Source organism: Haliotis rufescens, unplaced genomic scaffold (assembly GCF_023055435.1).
Source record: "Haliotis rufescens isolate VD_foot unplaced genomic scaffold, xgHalRufe1.0.p SCAF_110, whole genome shotgun sequence".
Taxonomy (NCBI): Eukaryota; Metazoa; Mollusca; class Gastropoda; order Lepetellida; family Haliotidae; genus Haliotis; species Haliotis rufescens.
Window position 1 is genome coordinate 695,152 of NW_025963792.1, and position 21,975 is coordinate 717,126.

Sequence of the window (21,975 nt, forward strand, 5' to 3'; positions counted from 1 at the left end):
AATATTGCTGAGTGCGGCAGTTAAACAACCAACCAACCAACCAACTTTCATGCAGCCATTTATTTTACTAGATATTGAAACTGTTACGTCCAGACTCGACTGAATGTTTCGTTGCCCTGAACAACATATTGACTTACAGAAAGACAGGTGTTTCTGGCACAGCTGATCATAACATGTCACCTGAGTCGGCTGGATCTTACCTGAGGATACATATGCTTTAAGTAAACAATATAAACCCCATTTCCATAAACCTTTGCATCAACACGAGTGGGGCCCTGGTTTACCTACCGGGGCTATTCAAAAATAAAGCGAAATCCTTTCCACAATCATAGTAAACACCAGAGTCTATGTTTACTCAAACCAAATGTTTACTCTACTTGATGCTACAAAGGATAACATCAGACCTGCGAGATGTGTGAATGTAAACACGCTGAAAGTGCACAAACCGGGCCAGGCTTAGAATACATTGTGGAGGATAGAGCCTGACATTATACTGACAGGTCTCACGATGTTAAAAGTACGCTGAGACCCGTGGAGATCCGGGGTGAAATAGGTCTTCAAAAGGCGACTATGTATGGTGGCCGAGAGGGGACATCGCTTTATCTCTTTCTCGCGGTTAAGTGAGTGAGTGAGTGAGTGAGTTTGGTTTTACGCCGCTTTTAGCAATAGTCAAGCAATATCACGGCGGGGGACACCAGAAATGGGCTAAACACATTATACCCATGACGGGAACTCGCGGTTAAGCAATATCCCCTCTTGATCACTGTAGGGGCCGCATTTGATTAATACCAATTGACTACTTACCTTAAGTGGTAAAGATTTCAGTGACTTTCTTTGTATGTCAAGGTCACTGCAATAGCCACTCGTAGTGTCACGGGGTGAGCTCCTGCGACTAGGGTGTTAATAAAAGTAACTTGGTTAATTCATGTTATAGTATCCCAATTGCGTGGATCAATGCTCATGCCATCAATCACTCGATTATTTACAGACCGCCGTCATATAGCTGCACATTGATTGATTGTTGTTTAACGCCGCACTCAGCAATATTCCAGCTATATGACGGCGATCTTCAAATAGATCGAGTCTGGACCAGACGCTCCAGTGATTGACATTATGAACAACGATCCACTCAATTGGGATCGATGACATGCATCAACCAAGTCAGCGAGCCTGATCACCAGATCGCGTGAGTCGCCTCTTACGACAAGCATAGCTGAGTGCGTAGTTAAAACCAAACCAAAACAAAACATCTTAAAATGTAATATTGTTCATACATATTGTGACATGTAATATTGTTTACACCTATCTGAATGCTGCGTTAAACAACAACCAAACAACAACAACCAAAAGAACTGAAGTCTTTTCTGTTTATTCATACGTATATTTTATCAAACTTTGATGTAGTTCGTCCATTTGGGGACCGACTTACAACGACCTGTAACCCTCAAGGGTAAGTCATGCAAATGTGTACAAACAGTCTAGGAAATAGATAGGGTAGTTTGTGCCGCGGAATACATCACGTGAAGGTACACCACAGTGAACAGTGAGTCAATGTTCTTCTCTTGTGGGACGTGCCAGGGAGAGTTACTTGTAGCATGTAAGGAAACTATCCTGCTCGACTCTGGTTGTTCTGCGTTATTCTTTGAGGACACTTGATCGACAAACGTGGTAAAGATGTGAGTATTTGAGTGTGAATGACATAATTTCTTACTGTTAAGGTATGAAGAAATCGAAGAGGAACAGACCCGTGAAGATCCGGGGTAGAATAGGTCTTCAGCAACCCATGCTTGTCGTAAAAGGCGACAAACGGGATCGGTGGGTCAGGCTCGCTGACTTGGTTGATGCATGTCATCGTATCCCAATTGCGTGGGACCCGTGAAGAACCGGGGTAGAATAGGTCTTCAGCAACCCATGCTTGCCGTAAAAGGCAACCAACGGGATTGGGTGGTCAGGCTAGCTGACTTGGTTTATGCATGTAATCGTATCCCAAAAGGCGACTATGCTTGTAAGAGGCGACTAACGGGATCGGGTGGTCAGGCTCGCTGACTTGGTTAATGCATGTCATTGATCCCAATTGCGTGGATTGATGCCCATGATATCAATCATTTGATTGTCTGGTCCCGACTCGATTATTTACAGACCGCCGTCATATAGCTGGATTATTGCTGAGTGCGGCGTTAAACAACAAACCAACCAAAAAACTGTGTGACCGTAGTAGGTAAAGGCCGACGTGATGTCGGTCCTAGCTGTTTAGGATTTTCGTGAAACGTACGAATGTGGGAATAGTGCTTAGAAACACAATCGGGCGGAACCAGGGATTCGAAATCATGGCCATTCTCAGAAATTACAGCAACATGGCGACAATGTCCATCACATTAACAAGAGTGTGAAAAGAGGAAGGAATGTCCATTTTGGAAAGTGTGGGAAGTCGTTTATTGGTATATATTTTATATATAAATGTCAACGCCAGTTAATCCCAATCTCAATTATCTGCCGAAACAGATTCCATCGGGCGTATCAGGCAAAGGTAGCGGTGAAATGTCTAGGAATGGCGACTTGAAAAGCAATGAGTATCTATCCATCATCGCCACTGCTTACCCCACACACTGATCTGAAACCTACGGAAGCGTAGTAGGGCAACGTCGATTTATTTTTTGTCTAAGTATCTTCTACGTATCTTCTACGTAGGACTTAGTATCTTCTACGTAGCACTCACGTACTTTCTCCTACGCAGAACTTAGTATTTCCTACGTAGGACTTACTATCTCCTTCTTAGGACTTAGTATCTCATGTGTAGGACTTACTTTCTCCTACGTAGCACTTAGATACTAATTCCTACGTAGGAGATAGTAATTCTAGACCATACTAATTCCTACGTAGGATATATTAAGTCCTACGTAGAAGATACTAAGTCCTACGTAGGAGATACTTAGACAAAAAAATCACCGTGGCCTCCGTAAAACGGCAACGAGGTGGCAATTATTAACTGAAAACCAACAATCGGCCATTTTGCGATGATGTATTGTCCGTAGTCGTTTTACCTATGAATATCTGCTAAAACTCGACGAGGATTAGCATCCTTAATCTACCCCCGCTGATGAAAAGTTCACTGTCAAATATATTTTGCCTGGAATTTGCAATCGCAAGTATGAATAAGTGTCGATGTTAAAATAACATGCCTTTTATGTAGTTCATGTTGCTTTTTATGTTTCACAATGATCTTTATGATTATTACTCGTAAGAGGCGACTAACGGGATCGGGGGTTCGGCTCGCTGACTTGGTTGATGTCATCGTATCCCATTTGCGTAGATGGATGCTCATGATGTCAATCAGTGGATTGTCTGGTCCAGATTATTTACAGAACGACGTCATATAGCTGGAATATTGCTGAGTGCGGCGTAAAACAAAAACAAAGCTTACTGCAACCTTTAACATCATTCTTTCACTCGCCCATAACTTCGTTGCAAACAGTTTACAAAAATGGAAAATGTAATTGCTTTTGGCATTCCTCCCATAAAGCCTCTATGCGGTGATATGATGTTTGTTTGTTTGTTGTTTAACGCCGCACTCAGCTATATGACGGCGGGCTGTAAATAGCCAAACAGTTCAGTGATTGACATCATGAGCCTCAATCCACACAATTGGAATATGATGACATTCATCAACCAAGTCAGCAAGCCTGACAACATGATCCTGTTGGTCGCCTCTCACGACAAGCATAGTCGCCTGTTACGTCAAGCATGGGTTGCTGAATATCTATTCTTACGGGTCGCGATGTGATGTTGCAAATGACGGCTAACGTCACTAACCACACTACCTTTGCGGATCCAAGGAAGAATAGGTCTTCAGAAACCAATGTTTGCTAAAATGGCGACTATGCTTGTTGTAAGAGGCGACTAACGGGATCGTCTGTCAGGTTCGCTGAATTGGTTGATGTATGTCATCGTATCCCAACTGCGTGGATCGATGCTCATGATGTCATCCACTGGATTGTCTGGTCCAGACAGATCACCGTCATACAGCTGAGTGCGGAATTACGCACCAACAAACCAAGAAACAAACACCAACCACACCTGTTAATAATGCGACGATAAAGATGACATTATGCAATGACTTTATTTGTTTTATTATCCAGAAGTGGCCAACGACATTGTGACCAACATGCAAACAGACGATCTGATCCAGGCGGTGGGGAGTATGTCCCGCTTCCAAGTCGTGATGATGTTGTACGTGTTGGGGACCCAGATCTTGATGGCGTGGGCCATGTTGATGATGTCTTTTGCGGGCACTGTTCCGGATTGGTGGTGTGTTCCCTCACTAGAACCTACAGTTAATGGGACATCTGTCAACTACCTGAACAACGCCACGTCCATGGTGTGTCCCCGCCCTGACAACATCACCTGTCAGTTTGTCTTCAGACAGGACAAAAACACGATTGCTAACGAGGTACGATGAATTACCTCGTCAGAAATGTGGTACCCCATGAAGACCCGAGTTAGAATTGATTTTCAGCGACCTATTCTTGGCGACTAACGGAATCTGGTGGTCAGACTCGCTTTCGTGATTTAAGTATCGTCATCGTATCCCAATAGCGTAGATCGATGCTTGCGATGTCAATCAATGGGTTGTCTCTTCCAAACTCAATTATTTACAGACCGCCGTCATGTGGCTGGAATATTGCTGAGTGCGGCGTTAAACAACAAACAAACAAAGCTTACAGTAGATAGTACTACATTACTGACAACTAATTATTGTTGAAATACAATGGCATGAACCTCTACTGAATCTTAACAGAGCAAACAAACAAACAAACACTCTTTAAGATATAAATTCTCAGCTAAGAATTAGTTTTGTGAAAGCGTTAACATTTCCAAAATCATATAAATGTCTGTGGCGTTAACAAACAAACAAACAAACAAACAAGAATGTGGAATTTAAGACTAGCTGGTGATCATTGTGTTTCATTTATAACATTGGATTAACTCAAGAATATTCGATATTAACATGTACCACTGGAACACATATAATTAGGTCCATAATTACAAACATATTTCTCAATATAAAGAAGTGTGAAGCCCATTTCTGGTGTCCCCTGACGTGATATTGCGCGAACATTGCTAAAAGCGGCGTAAAACCATACTCACTCACTCACTATAAAGAAACTAGCTCCTCGCGTTTACAAAAATAGAAGACATGTGAAATATAAGGTCGAAGCTCATATCAATGTGACAGGTAAAGAAGTCTGGACCCACTGAATATCGTCACCCTTGCCCCTCCAACATTCGGTTGTTTCAGTGGGATCTTGTCTGTGAGAGAAACGTGTTCAGACCTCTCATCACGTCCATACAGATGGGCGGAGTGTTGATCGGGGCCTTCTTCGGCGGACAGTCCGCTGACACCCTCGGACGGAAGTGGACATTCTACATCAGTCTGGCCCTCCACGCAGGATTCAATCTGGTGGCAGCCTTCTCGACGAGCTGGCAGATGTTTGCGGCCCTGCGTTTTCTAATCGGGTCGATGATTGGCTCCCTGCTGGTCGTCCATTATCCATATTTCTTGGAGTTTTTAGGGACAAAGTGGCGCCCCATCTCTTCAGCAAGTCCAGTCTGGGTGACGGGTGTATGTATATTTGCCCTGTCCAGCTGGCTGAGACCTGACTGGTCTCATCAACACATCATACTGGCTGCATTGCATGTACCGTTCTTCTCAGGCTGGTTGTAAGTATCTCAAGTCGAGAGTGAGAAATTGTCAGAGCCTCCATCCAACCCACGAATGGTTGACTACTAATTATAAGCTACCGATGAAATGTTGCATCATAAGCTTCCAAAATATGCCAACATGATAATCATACATTATATAAAAAATAAATGAACATTTAAATGAGCTTACACTTTTTGAACTTACTATGCTACCTTCAGAATATACCAATGTAGTCCGATTATTTAAAGCCACATTCAGCAAAATACCACCTATATGACAATGGCCAGTAAATGATGACAACTAGACTACACAAAGCAGTTGTTGAGTAGTCAGTATAGATCGCCTTCAGGTCTTCAGCAACCCATGCTGGCCGTAAAAGGCGACTATGCTTGTCGTAAGAGGCAACTAACGGGATCTGGTGGTCAGGCTCGCTGACTTGGTTGATGCATGTCATTGATCCCAAATGCGTCGATCGATGCTCATGATATCAATCACTTGATTGTCTGGTCCCGACTCGATTATTTACAGACCGCCGTCATATAGCTGGAATATTGCTGAGTGCGGCGTTAAACAACAAACAAACCAAACTAATAATAGTCAAGTGGATAGAGCGCCTGTACAGAGAGCGGAAGGTCAGTGGCTCCCTGCAGCATCATAACATTAGAAGTTAAACGACGGTAATTGTTGTTACCCTGCCTGGCGCTCAGCATAAAGGGGATAAAAACAAGGATCAGTCGGCTCGGAGTTTGCATACTTAACCTGAGTGGGGTAGCCACGGAACTTAAGTAGGGTATTTTGACAATTGTAGCCATATCCAAGCATGAATATCCTCCTAGGGATTCCGGGTTAGAATTGCTCATACTCTGTTGACTGGGTGTCATCGTACACGTCGGCGTAGAACGTTGCTCATATTATCAAGTGCTTGTTTGTCTAGTCCAGACTTCATTATTTACAGACCGCCGTTTAAAAGCTGGCATATTGATGTGTATTGTTTAATAACAAAGAACCGCGATAAGATACAGGAATGGGCTTGACACATTGTACGCATGTTTAGAATCAAACCCTGGTCTTTTGTGTCTTTTGTGTTTCTGGCGGTACTCCTGGCCCAGTCGTCTAAAGCGCCACAATTAGCTACCCCTTGGCACGCCAGAAACATATGGTTCTGAGTTGGAATCCCGGTTCGCTGGGGATGTAATTGACCTATTATTGGAATCTTTTAATTTCCAAAGCTATTTTCCCGTGACGTCAAGTGGAATCTGTTTCGGCAGAAAATCTAGGTTGTTTTCTTGCATTGCCAGGGGGCACGGGTGGCCCAGTCGTCTAAAGCGCCGCGATTTGCTGTGCAGAGTCGCGTTTCTTGGGCATGCCAGAAAGCTATGATTGTGGGTTCGAATCCCGGTTCGCCCCAATTATGTTTCAAGGTTTGTCAGCACTATACCCGTGCTCGTGGGTTTCACCGAAGCTGTAAACGTCTGAGACCTGTATCACTTCGGACTTTCCTCCCACATTAAGCTGACACGCCGCGATAAAGCTGGAATAGTGTTAAAAGCGGCGTGAAACCTCACTCACTCACTCTTGCATTGATAATTTATATTATAAACAAAGCAACGCATTTATGGAGATGCACATTTCTAGTGTTTAGCAAATTTACATTGAATAAAATGCTGGTTAGCTTTAATGACGAGAAAACCTTATTCGAATACTAGAGTACTTAGAGCATGTACACATAATATGACACTCATTTTTAACAGAATACACTGTGTACTTACATTTAGATTTATTTCGATTTAGAGTTATCTGCATTTTTGCATTTTATCTTAAATATGTTAAGAAAGTACTCATATGATCACATTTACCTTGCAAAGCATAATCCCAGAAAGTCTGCGCTGGTTGACTGTAAAAGGAAGACTGGACGAGGCAGAGAAGGTCGTGGATCAGATGTGTCGATACAACAAACGAGAGAAACCCAGCAACACTGCACAGTTGCTGAAGGAGGTGGCGGAGGAGGAGGAGAGGCTGAGAGCATCTGGAAAGAAGTACACCTACCTGGACATCTACAGGGGCTGGAGCATCTGCTGGAAGTCTCTCATCATACAGTTTCTCTGGTGAGTATAGAGGTTTAAGCAAGAAAGGGGACCGATATAAATACAGCAACTGTGATTTTTATGCGGAATGGCACATATGTTTGTTTGTTGTTCAACGCCGTACTCAGCAATATTCCAGCTATATGACGGCGGTCTGTAAATAATCGAGTCTGGACCAGACAATCGAAGGGTTTAACGCCGTACCCAGCAATATTCCAGCTATATGACGGCGGTCGGTAAATAATCGAGTCTGGACGAGACAATCGAGTGATTGACATAATGTTCATCGATCCACGCAATTGGGATACGATGACATGCATCAACCAAGTCAGCGAACCTGACCAGCCGATCCCGTCAGTCGCCTCTTACGACAAGCATAGTCGCCTTTTACGGCAAGCTTCGGTTGCTGAAGACCTATTCTACCCCGGATCTTCACGGGTCTACAGTGTGCAGTAACATAGACGGAATAAGACATTACATCACAATTTGCCAGGAGAGTGAGTGAGTGTAAGCATGGGCTGCTGAAGACCTATTCTACCCCGGATCTGCCGCGGATCTGTAGCTGTCACAAAAGAAATCTCTATATCGGTAGACAGTAGATAACCAGGATGTTTACCCATTCTTGCTTATTGTCATCTTACGTATCTACATCAGTTTTTCTGTACGTCCAACTGCAATGAGCCGAGTATGGGCGCAATGATGATATGTTGCATACATCCGCTACGGATACAGCTCAAGAAACCATGTATTTACTATGATAGGCCACAGGATTAGAGTCCTTTCAGTATACAAGAATAATATTGTGCACACATTATTAACGGATAAATTTATTAAGTTCGAAATCCGTCATAGAAGATGTATAGCTTAAGGTTATTTCCTCCTCTTCGTAGTGCAAAGTACCAACTGAAGACAAACTGTATATGACTGTATTATTATCAAAGGGTTTATACATATGAAATTTTGAAACAGTCCTCTATCGATCTTTCGTTTGAGGAGGGTAGGTGACATACTTCTACGTACTTCTAAGGTACATCATATATTCCGCAGCGTTTATTTGATTGATAGTGAACTTGAGGTTGTGCCTCGTTCAATTAATCATGCTTTTACCAAACTTCCATTGTATTCCAGTAACACACCCTTCATCTGATTAGAAGTCTGCCAGTGTATCAACTGTTCATTATCTGCCCCTGTATGCCCCTCTATTAAACCCCTATGCCTGCCGTCATCTGATCCTCAAAGGTGCAGATCCGTGAAGATCCGGGGTAGGATAGGTCTTCAGCAAGCCATGCTTGTCGTAAAAGGCGACTATGCTTGTCGTAAGAGGCGTCAACGGGGCTCTATTGGTCAGGCTCGCTGACTGGGTTGATTGATCGCAATTGCGTGGATCGATGCTCATGATGTCAATCACTGGATTGTCTGGACCAGACTTAATTATTTACGGACCGCCGTCATATAGCTGGAATATTGCTGAGCGACAAACCATCCAAACCAATAAATTAACTATGCTTTTCCCAAGCTTGCATTCTATTACAGTGAAGACGCCCTTCATCTGATTAGAAGTCTGCCAGTATATAAACTATTAATTATATGCCCCTCTGTTACACCTAGGGTGTGTCTTGGGATATTGATGACTAATAGTATGTATTCTTGTGTAAAAAACAAAAAAACTTCATGGTCCATTTTAAATCGTCCAAAATGTTTTCAACTATTTTGCTTTTCTAGAACATTTTCGGCAAATAAGGGAGAGCGATTTTTCTCTGGGATCGGCGTATTATATTTACGTGCCGACCTCATCAACACTGCAGTATATTATGCTTAGGTAAAATATGTTCAGATGCTTTTATAATTGAACCACATTGATGTAATTTCAAATATTTTATTTTATTTTTTTTTCAAAATTGCGTTGTTCCCAGCTGAGTTGAGTCAGGGCACATGTGAACTCTACCCATTAAAATATTATCATCAGTAGGCCTACGACATTTAATAAATATATTCTTACAGGATGTGCCTGTCGATGGTGTACTATGGGATATCATTCGGAGTTGGGAGACTCTCAGGCAGCCTGTATCTGAACATCTTCCTCCTGGCAGTGGTGGAAGTGCCAACCACCGCTTTGACGTTCTTCATGAACAACAAGTGAGTGGACGCTCCAAATGTCCTGTCTGTGTCATGACCCGGAAGATCCGGGTAGAATAGGTATTCAGCAACCCATGCTTGCCGTCAAAGGCGTCTATGTTTGTCGTAAGAGGCGTCCAACGGGATCGGGTGGTCAGGCTCGTTGACTTGGTTGATGCATGTCATCGTATCCAAATGGCGTGGATCGATGCTCATGACGACAACCACTGGATTGTCTGGTCGGGACTCGATTATTTACAGACCGCCGTCATATAGCTGGAATAATGCTGAGTGCGGCGTCAAAACACCAAACAAACAAACATGGAGACTGGGATAGGGTGGGACAAGACATCCAAGGTGCATGGATCGTTATGCGAAAGCTACAATTTTAACTTGTTGATTGCCGTTGTTCATCATATGAATTCCTGGATTTGGAAGGTTAGGACTCGAATATTTAGAGCCTTGATCCTTACAATAATGTGGATCGATGCTCATGATGTCAATCACTGGATATTCTTGTCCGGAACCGTTTATTTACAGACCACGTGCGTACGTAAATGGGTATGGGTAAACTCCAATCAAACATCAAATGTTCTTCCCTCGTCAAACAACTGTATGTCATGGGGGATGAATATAAGACCCCGGTCACGCAGATCAATACTCGCGATGTCAGTCTGTGGGCTGTCTGGATCTAGCTCGATAATACACAAGCGTGAATCATCACAATGAAACCCAATTAGGTAGATCGATATTCACTTGTTTGTCTGGTCCAGACACAAATAACTACAGCGTGCTCTTGGTTTTTATTGGTTTGTTGTTTAACGCCGCACTCAGCAATATTCCAGCTGTCAATTATTGAGTCTGGACCAGGCAATCTCATGTTTGACATCATGAGCACCGATCCACGCAAATTGGAAACGATGACATGCTTCAACCAAGTCAGCGAGCCTGACCACCCGATCCCGTTAGTTGCCTCTTACGACAAGCATAGTCGCCTTTTACGGCAAGCTTCGGTTGCTGAAGACCTATTCTACCCCGGATCTTCACGGGTCTACAGTGTGCAGTAACATAGACGGAATAAGACATTACATCACAATTTGCCAGGAGAGTGAGTGAGATAGCATTTAAAATCGCATCGGCATCGTGACCACCATAACATGAGATGAAGTTATGGAGTTCAGTATATGCAATTAAATATATACCCAAAAGTTACTAGTATATTAAGAACAAGAGAATTACTGGTAAGCCAGGATAAATTGAATTGTGACATGGCAAATAACCCCGTGTTACTGTGTATGAGGTCTGCCCACTGGCGCGTACTGTTGTGAGGAAAGGGGTAGTGGGTGGTCCGCGACAAGTAGTACGATGGATATCTAGTGTCCTGTCTTTGTGAATTGGTTCAACTTATCAAGGTTTACCAGTGGTAAGCAAGTATTGAATTATGGTTTTACTGCTGATTTGTTGAGAAATAATAGATTAGATTGATCTTTATAACCCAAGTCATGTTGAGATAAGAGAACCAGTAAGCATATATTGAATTATGGCTTTACTTTTGAATTCTTTTGAAGCATATACGGGATAGATTTTGGTGCAGTTGAACGCCAGCATACTCTAAATCTAAACTTTTAATACGATATATAAGTACGTCATCTATGTAACATTTGCCTTTTTTGTATAAGTGAAAAACATTACATTGAAGATTTGGCCGAAGATGGACCTCGTTCATGTTTTTCGTCATTGCTGTGAGTGGTGCTTTTGGTGTAGCCATTACAACAAGAACAGGTTTGGATTCTTTGTGACTTAGCTATATCAGCTACCAGGCAAAAGAAAGTACATTCTGAAAATTGGATTGGACCAAAATATTACACAAACGTTATCAAAACGTTACTGGGCTGAAAACACTCGCCAAAACACTGCCACTTAAGATCCAAAACACCTCTATTATACCCGTGTCCAGTTTCCACCCTTGCCGAACTAGGCTGGAATTATGGAGTTACATCTTGCCTGGACAACGATTCTAATCATAGTCCAATCAAAATCGCGTAACGAAATCAACATACGGTTCGTAAACCGCAGTGCAGAATTCGGTCGATTGCAAGATTTGCAAAGCATGTGTACTGTCAACTTAGAGTCAAAATATATTTTCCAAATGTTTTCACTTTTGTAATGAAGGTGCTCACGTAATTTGAAGCACTTCGGGATGTAAGACCCGGTTTATAATAATATTGATATTGATTATCGATTAGATCGTCTTCACTGGGCGCTGCCATTTTGTTTGAAGCAAATGCAAGGTGGAATCTGATTGGTCAGTAGGAGGGGCATAGAAAGGATATAACTCATAATAGCCACTGGTGGCGCTACGATCGAACGTAGAAATTCCAGTCTTGTTCGGCAAGGTTGGAAACTGGACTTCAGTTAACTCCCTTGCCTTGGGAAGATAGTGTAAAGTACATCACCATCGAATAACCATTTCTTGCTTGTTTCTTTTTTAAGCAGCCATCAAACATGGGTATACTTTCTTTTGCTAGGCAGTTTATGTACCATTAAGACATTTCCTTTCCAGTGTACTATATCTCTATTTTATTATGATAAATAGCAAAGGAACCATCCGCCAACCCCTGTCCCTCCCAAGTTTCGTTTTGTATTCGTTTCGAAAATCCGTGTTGCTATATAAGGAGCTGTCCAATAAAAATACAACAATGAGCAAGAGTAGTTATGCACGAGGCGAGGTGAGGTGAAATGGGGTTTAACGTTTTGCACTTACATAGCGACGTGCATGCACGTGTGTGTGTGTGTGTGTGTGTGTGTGTGTGTGTGTGTATGGCTGTTTGTACTAGTCCGGACTGATGCCAATTTATAGTGCTAGCCCACTGAGATACCATGCCGCAGTTTAACATGAATATCCCACTCAGACACAGTATACTGACTCCGAGCCGACCAGTCCTTGTTTTAGCCCCTTTATGCCGAGCGCCAGACAGGGTAACAACAAGTACCATCTTTTAACGTCTTTTGGTATGACGGGGCTGGAGATCGAACCCCGGACCTTCCGCTCTCCGGGCGGACGCTCTACCATTAGACCACGGAGGCGGTCTAGTTATGCACGAAGGAATGAGATGGTGCAGTACGATGTAAAGTGAGCGTCGTGGGTACATTGTATTTATTATAATAGAGTGGTGGCCTTCAAAGATTGGCAAAGATTGACATATACCAAATGTATTCTTTCATTATCAATCTGTCATAACCTGCGATATCGCGATCTTATGGAAAGAACATTCTGATAAATATGGAAGATATCTGAAATCTGTGAAATTCTTTATTTATGAATTTAAGTAACAGAGTTATTTTGTAATCAGACAAAGTCAAGGACAATATACCACCTTGTAAAATATTTGCGCTGCCGCTCGTATTATTGCCGAATGTCAGACATCGGGGAGTAATGAAAGTTGTAAGGAAGGTTATTTTGCGAGTTATAATGGTCTTGCATTTCAATTTCAACATAATTGTGTTAGACTAATTTCAACCATCATGTTTCATGAATAACTATTTTTTTGTGAACAAATGATAATTTCTAAAAAAATACACATAGTAGTCTCTTTCTTTCTTTACACTTATAACATGTAATATTGTTCATACACATCTTGACATGTAATGTTCATACATATTTTGACATGTAATATTGTTAATACACGTCTTTACATATAATGTTCATACATATTTTGACATGTAATATTGTTAATACACGTCTTTACATATAATGTTCATACATATTTTGACATGTAATATTGTTAATACACGTCTTTACATATAATGTTCATACATATTTTGACATGTAATATTGTTAATACACGTCTTTACATATAATGTTCATACATATTTTGACATGTAATATTGTTAATACACGTCTTTACATATAATGTTCATACATATTTTGACATGTAATGTTCATACATATTTTGACATGTAATATTGTTAATACATATTTTGACATGTAATAAAAACAATACACATCTTGACATGTAATGTTCATACATATTTTGACATGTAACATTGTTAATATACATCTTGACATTTAATGTAGGGGCGGTTGGGTAGCCTGGTGGTTAAAGCGTTCGCTCGTCACGTCGAAGACCCGGGTTCAATTCCCGACATGGGTACAATGTGCGAAGCCTATTTCTCTGGTGTTCCCCGCCGTGATATTTCTGCAATATTGCTAAAAACGGCGTAAAACCATACTCACTCACTCACATGTAATGTTCAAACATAATTTGACATGCAATGTTGTTAATACACATCTTGACATGTAATATTGTAAATACACATCTTGACATGTTGGTTGGTTGGTTGGTTGTTTGATGCCGCACTCAGCAATATTCCAGCTACATAACGGCGGCCTGTAAATAATCGAGTCTTGAGCAGACATTCCAGTGATTGATATCATGAGCATCGATCCACGCAATTGGGATGACATGCATCAACCAAGTCAGCGAGCCTGACCACCCGTACCCGTTAGTCGCCTTTTACGACAAGCGTAATGTTCACACATATTTTGACATGTAATATTGTTAATACACATTTTGACATGTAATAATGTTAATACACATTTAGACATGTTATGTTCATACATATTTGACATAATTTATTGTTAATACACAACTTGACATATAATGTTCACATGTATTTTAACATGTGATATTATTAAAACATCTTGACATGTAATGCTCATACATATTTTGACATGTCATATTGTAAATACACATCTTGACATGACATGTAATGTTTAAACATATTTTGACATGTAATATTGTTGATACACATCTTGATATATATATACTGAACCAAATTAAAAACTTCACAATCCTAACATTTTAACATTTTCACCAGTAATCATTGTCGGCCCTTATTGTGTATTTAAACAGTAATGGCCACGTATTGTCTTCAGATAACACCCGTCTTTGTGCAGGTGAATCAATCAAAATCATGTGCACAGCACTATAGTGGCAAAAGTGTTTTTTTCACGTGCAACGTCACGTGGCCATAATACCGCACGTGTTTTCAGCCATACTTGTTAGCAGTCATTAAAAAAGAAAAACACAAGAAAACAAAAGTATTTACGGCCATTTGACATGCCACTCCTTTCAAATGTGCAAACTGTTCGAAACCGTCTGAGAACTGCTCACCTTCAAGCACGACGGCCATACTGCGGGCCGATTCTGACTCAATTACACAGACGTCAACGTCAATTGTGGGCACAGCAACACTTACGATGGACTCAGAGGATTTGGAATCAAGTCGTCTTCAGTGATGAATCCCGATTTAATCTTCGATTTGCTGATGGTAGGGCGAGGGTGTTGGACGCTGTCATGAACGTTACGCCCAGTGTTGTGTACAGAAAGTTGACAGATTTCGAGGCGGAAGTGTCATGGTGTGGGGTGCTTTCTATGGCAATGCACGTTCCAGGCTTCTTGTCATCCGTGGCAACCTCAGCGCTGCTGCTTACCGCGACCAGGTACTTGCACCAAAACTTCTGCCTTTTATGGCAGCACATGGACCCGGTTTGATCTTCCAACACGACAATGCCAGACCCCACACAGCAATTTTGACAAGGAATTTCCTTCAGAATGCGGGAGTCAACGTCATGGACTGGCCGCCAAGGTCTCCCGACCCCAATCCCATCGAATACGTCTGGGATGCTCTTGGCAGAAGTCTGCGCACTCTCCAGAACCCACCACAGAATTTTCAACATCTTTGCACCATTTTGCAGCAACAATGGCGTCGTCTTTCCAATCATGTGTTCACAAGCATCACAAGTTCCATGCGGAGGCGTTGTGTGGCAGTTGTCAACGCATATGGTGACCATACACGCTACTGAACTTGTGTGCCATCAGATTCTCGTGCTTGGGACTTATGATTTAAACTGTTGATGTTATTACCGAATACCGTAGGTGCTTGGAACAAATGATGGTTACCACCGTTAATTAAAATCCGTCTTTGGACATTAATGATTAAACATTGCCTTCTCTGACACATTTGTCCGTTGTATATCAGTTATGGGATTACTTTTAAAAATGTGAAGTTTTTAATTTGACTCAGCATAATATAATGTTCATACAAATTTTGACATGTAATATTGTTCATATACATCTTGACATGTAATATTGTTCATGCATATTTGAACAAGTTATGTTAATTTTGTTATATGTTTCAGTTTCTGGGGAGAAACAAGGAATTATCATCAATGTCTTGGCGATGGCGACCAAAATTGGAGTTGGTGCAGCTTGGTGTGCCGTTCAGTTGTGGTCGAGTGAGACGTACCCTACTGTCACAAGGTATATAGAGTACATAGTTGCAGTTTCCACACTCGTTCAAGGTAGAGTATTAGAGATTATTATAGTGACATATCCCAGTTTCACAAGGTAAAATATCGTTATAGTGACATATCCCAGTTTCACAGGGAAGATATCGTTATAGCGACAAATACCACTTTCACAAGTTTGAGAACGTTATAGTGACATATCCTACTTTCACAAGGTATAGATCGTTATAGTTACATATCCCACTTTCACAAGGTAGATATCGTTATAGCGACATATCCCATTTTCACAAGGAAGATATCGTTATACCGACATATCCCATTTTCACAAAGTAACGATCTTTAGAGAGATAAATACCACTTTCACAAGGTAGAGATAGTTATAGTGACATATGCCACTTTCACAAGGCAGAGTGAGTGAGTGAGTAATTTTGACGCCGCTTTTAGCAATATTCCAGCAATATCACGGCGGGGGACACCAGAAATGGGCTTCACACATTGTACCCATGTCGGGAATCGAACCCGGGTTTTCAGCGAGACGAGCGAACGCTTTATCCACTAGGCTACCTGACCGTCCCCACAAGATAGAGAACGTTATCGCGACATATCCCACTTTCACAAGGCAGAGAATGTTATAGTGACATATATTCACTTTCACAAGGCATATAACACAATTGCGACATATCTCACTTTCACAAGGCATATAACACAATTGCGACATATCCCACTGTCACAAGGCAGAGATCGTTATAGCGACATCTCCACTGTCACAAGGCAGAGATCGTTATAGCGACATCTCCACTGTCACAAGGCAGAGATCGTTATAGCGACATATCCCACTGTCACAAGGCAAAGATCGTTATAGCGACATATCCCACTGTCACAAGGCAGAGATCGTTATAGCGACATCTCCACTGTCACAAGGCAGAGATCGTTATAGCGACATCTCCACTGTCACAAGGCAGAGATCGTTATAGCGACATATCCCACTGTCACAAGGCAAAGATCGTTATAGCGACATATCCCACTGTCACAAGGCAGAGATCGTTATAGAGACATATCCCACTGTCACAAGGCAGAGATCGTTATAGCGACATATCCCACTGTCACAAGGCAGAGATCGTTATAGCGACATATCCCACTGTCACAAGGCAGAGATCGTTATAGCTACGTATCCCACTGTCACAAGGCAGAGATCGTTATAGCGACATATCCCACTGTCACAAGGCAGAGATCGTTATAGCGACATATCCCACTGTCACAAGGCAGAGATCGTTATAACGACATATCCCACTGTCACAAGGCAGAGATCGTTATAACGACATATCCCACTGTCACAAGGCAGAGATCGTTATAGCGACATATCCCACTGTCACAAGGCAGAGATCGTTATAGCGACATATCCCACTGTCACAAGGCAGAGATCGTTATAACGACATATCCCACTGTCACAAGGCAGAGATCGTTATAACGACATATCCCACTGTCACAAGGCAGAGATCGTTATAACGACATATCCCACTGTCACAAGGCAGAGATCGTTATAGCGACATATCCCACTGTCACAAGGCAGAGATCGTTATAGCGACATATCCCACTGTCACAAGGCAGAGATCGTTATAGCGACATATCCCACTGTCACAAGGCAGAGATCGTTATAGCGACATATCCCACTGTCACAAGGCAGAGATCGTTATAGAGACATATCCCACTGTCACAAGGCAGAGATCGTTATAGCGACATATCCCACTGTCACAAGGCAGAGATCGTTATAGCGACATATCCCACTGTCACAAGGCAGAGATCGTTATAGCGACATATCCCACTGTCACAAGGCAGAGATCGTTATAGCGACATATCCCACTGTCACAAGGCAGAGATCGTTATAGAGACATATCCCACTGTCACAAGGCAGAGATCGTTATAGCGACATATCCCACTGTCACAAGGCAGAGATCGTTATAGAGACATATCCCACTGTCACAAGGCAGAGATCGTTATAGCTACATATCCCACTTCCGCAAGGTAGAACACAGTACAAGGACATATTCAAATACACAAGGTAGAGAGAAAGGCACAATAGGGATTTCTCGTTTGAAACGGTCGCACGGAATCTGTGCTCTGGGAATAGGTTTGTCGCGTGTTCTCGGCACTTGACGACGTGGATCATTGTTCATGATATATCGTCGATTACAGGGTTAAACGACGAACATACTGTCACAAGTGAAATTCCTTTGGCGCCTTATCCCATCCTTTGATTGTATATCCTTCTTGTGAATGTCATCTTTGTTTGCGTCACTATATGGATGACATATACAAGATGCGACATAAGCTACATCACACAGTACATCTTTCTCTCTTTAACCGTGACGGCCTGATTGTTGGTTCGAATCCAAGATTCGCCCTTACTGTCCTCATTGGTTTGTCGGGGGCACGGGTGGCCCAGTCGTCTAAGGCGCCGCGATTCGCTGTGCAGAGTTGCGTCCCTTGGGCATGACAGAAACCCATGATTGTGGGTTCGAATCCCGGTTCGCCCCGATTATGTTTCTAGGTTTGTCAGCACCATACCCTTGCTCGTGGGTTTCACCGAAGTGGTAAACGTCTGAGACCTGCATCACTTCGGGCTTTCCTCCCAAATTAAGCTGACACGCCGCGGTATAGCTGTAATACTGTTAAAAGCGGCGTTAAATCCAACTCACTCACACTCACTCACTGGTTTGTCACTGCCTTTGGGTTCTTACGAAAGTGATAAATGTCTTGCTTCTCGTCCGGCTTTCCTCCGACGTGGAGCTGACAAGCCGAGCTAAATGTGGTCAAATTGTCACTAATCGGAAGTTATATTTTGTTCCATGGGAACGCCTGCAACAAAGCAGACAACACGTAGACGTGTTTGAATACGCCTAGCAGGAACATAGGTGTTTCACATAGCTAATTAAGTTGATGGATGACAAAGTAGAGACAATTTAAGGATAACTTCTTTATTCACCGTCAAGGTGACGTTTCAGTATCCTCATACCGTTGTTAAGCAAGGCATAATAATGAATGGAACAGAATATATATAGCAAGTGGAGGATGAACAGTAACAACAATTGCATGCATGCGAGGGATTAACACGAGTGGGTTAAATAAGTACTTCTGTTGTCATTACTTACTCATGTTAATCTCTCTCATGTATACAAATGTTACTGTTAATCCTCCACCTACTATATATATATTCTGTATCATGTTCATTATTCAGCATTGGTTGACATAAATTGTGGCTACTTTTAAAGCTATTAACCTTGATCTTACGGTGTGTTTTTTCAGAAATCTCGGCTATGGAGCTGCAAACACCACAGCACGTATTGGCGGTATGGTCGCACCATTCATTTTTGCCATGGTAGGTTTTCTTTGATCAGATTCCAATTCGTAACGATCATTCCATTGGGTATTTTCCACAAGGTTTTCGTGAAACATCTGGATAGATGTACTCGAATATGGGACATGGACCCCGTTTTGGTCCCGATTTAGAACGGACCCGAATAACATGTGTTTGTCCGTAAGATGCGAGTCATTAACCACGAAGCAGTGTTAGAACAGTTACATCAGACCTCGGATTTGATCTTGGGCAATGCAGATTAAACCTTTTGGCAGTTGAGAGCATATGTAGAGTTATCTATGGCTGCTGTCAATTATGAATATCGTCTAGGTATTTCTCATGACATCAATGTATGGCCGCGTCCGCTTTGTGAGACACATGGAATATTCAAATGAGTGAGTGAGTATATATATATATATATATATATATACTCCTTAATTCAAAACTATTGGCTAACATTCAAACTGTTTACATAGACGAACATCCTTTATGCCTTTAAAGTAGTTACAATGTGAATAGCAAGGGACCGGCCATTGGATATTTGGGGGTACTTTTGTCTGGATATTAGATATAACAGTCGCAAAACCAGATATTTATTTCATTAAAACCAGAAGCAAGTAAAAATACTTTGTAACAAGGGGATTTTTTTGTGGCAAATTCTTATTTTTACAACAGTCTGAAGCAAATTCATTTTTCTGGGGCAGTATCTTTTTCAATAAAATCCCTCCCTCGCTGTTTGTTGTTTATAGTCCAGGTATATGATGCCTTTCTGTAAATAATCAATTCTGGATCAGACAATCCAGTGATTGACATGAGGAACATCGAACTAAGCAAATGGAATACGATGACATGCATTTACCAAGACAGCGAGCATGACCACCCGATCCCGTTAGTCGCCTCTCATAACAAGCATGGCGACCAATTCTAACCCCGATCTTCTAGCTCTGTTGATTGTTTGTTTGTTTTGTTTTGGTCTTTTTGTCTTGTTCAATATGGTGAACAAGCCTCAACATGATCAAGAATATGTCATGAGATAGTCTCCTGAACTTACCCATGAACGCAGCCTTAAACAACAAACAGCACAATAAAATAAGGCCGATGTTATTGGTCGATGTAACGTCATTTCAACAGGAAGGGGATGATGTCTTGGTGCCGTTCGTCATTGTTGGCTCGACCATGACTGTCTGTGGAGTGTTATGTCTGATCCTGAAGGAGACAAAGGGTCAACCCCTGGCCGACAGCATCAGTAAGGTCAACTCAGGTGGGCAGGTTGAGATGGTGGCGACCTCATCCGACATGGAAAAGGCAAAGATTTAAGCGGAGGGATTTAGACAGCAATCGACGCAGTGGCACATTCATTCGTCAAGCCACAGACATGCTGACTCATACATAAATACACAGATTTTTATGACCACAACACCTTCTGCAAGAACTTGTATTTGTCTGTTACATACACGGTTGACGGTTTAATGGCACGATTTTGAGCTACATGAAAAAGAACAGTTATGGCATTCCAGACATGTCGTAGTTACATGGTAGTAGCATGAGGACAGTATATCAGGAGTGTATCCGACCTCGTGGATCTGACAAAAATCAAGAAACGCTGCCACTTTGGTCTTTCCCCACAGTGCGTTTAAATCGCATTCTCTGTACAATTCGTTAACTTTTCCAAGGTAACTGTTTGATTGGCAATCTGGAAGTTGGTGAGTTATACTTTCAGAAGCCATAGAAGAACCGTCCTCACCAACCTTCCGTCCACAAAGATCAAGAGGATTACATCCCCTCTGCCTAATCAAGCAATAGACTAATTATTTAGTATCAGTTTGTTACAGCATCTTAGCGCCTCAATCTGTAATCCTTACTATGCATCTGGCTTCGTACAATGTTTCAATCACCTGTCGTTAATGTTGATCTGCTGTTTGTCACAACAATATATTTATGTATTACAAACTTCAGTCTGAAAGACTGAGTTTTCTGAAGTTGAGAAAATTTTCACTGCAGTGAACATAACAGTTGATATTTTACTGCAGTGAACATAACACTTTGACGGAACTATTGTAATACAAGAGTTACCCACCTCACATTTATCTCCCTTTATCGTAAGGGTCAAGCCCGTACACAAACCGTTGACGTCCTTTTTACGTTAGTTCCACATTGACAAGGCAACATAATGCCAAATGGTCATTTATGGAGTTAATGTCGCTTATTACCGTTTGTTATTCTCTCGAAAATGTTTCGTTAGTTTTCAAATTTCTCAAAGCGCCAGTTTTGTTATTTGACCAGCATGTATTCTTTTGCTTCCAAATGTGCCTTCGTAGTTTTCAAGAATATTTTTTGTTAAGGTTGATTTTGTATATAATCATATCTAAATGTATCATAAAGAATTTGAAACCGTAAATATATTGTT

The 21,975-nt window shown here is 41.8% G+C and overlaps 1 protein-coding gene across 1 annotated transcript; it reads left to right on the forward strand.

Annotated features, from left to right (window-relative positions):
* The first annotated feature begins 1,531 nt into the window (after positions 1 to 1,531).
* Positions 1,532 to 21,740, forward strand: LOC124126658 (organic cation transporter protein-like). Its single transcript, XM_048393041.1, has 9 exons — positions 1,532 to 1,676; positions 4,137 to 4,447; positions 5,297 to 5,718; positions 7,567 to 7,806; positions 9,787 to 9,921; positions 11,600 to 11,682; positions 16,106 to 16,226; positions 19,517 to 19,589; positions 20,700 to 21,740. The coding sequence occupies exons 2-9, from the start codon at positions 4,163 to 4,165 to the stop codon at positions 20,883 to 20,885; spliced, it is 1,545 nt and encodes a 514-aa protein (XP_048248998.1). The 5' UTR covers positions 1,532 to 1,676; positions 4,137 to 4,162; the 3' UTR covers positions 20,886 to 21,740.
* The last annotated feature ends 235 nt before the right edge of the window (positions 21,741 to 21,975 follow it).

Excerpts from the sequence above, each read along its gene's own strand:
- LOC124126658 (XM_048393041.1), top strand. The coding sequence starts at position 4,163 with ATGCAAACAGACGATCTGATCCAGGCGGTGGGGAGTATGTCCCGCTTC. Across the intron at positions 4,448-5,296 it reads AAAACACGATTGCTAACGAG|TGGGATCTTGTCTGTGAGAG; the intron begins GTACGATGAATT and ends CGGTTGTTTCAG. Across the intron at positions 11,683-16,105 it reads AGCCATTACAACAAGAACAG|TTTCTGGGGAGAAACAAGGA; the intron begins GTTTGGATTCTT and ends TATATGTTTCAG.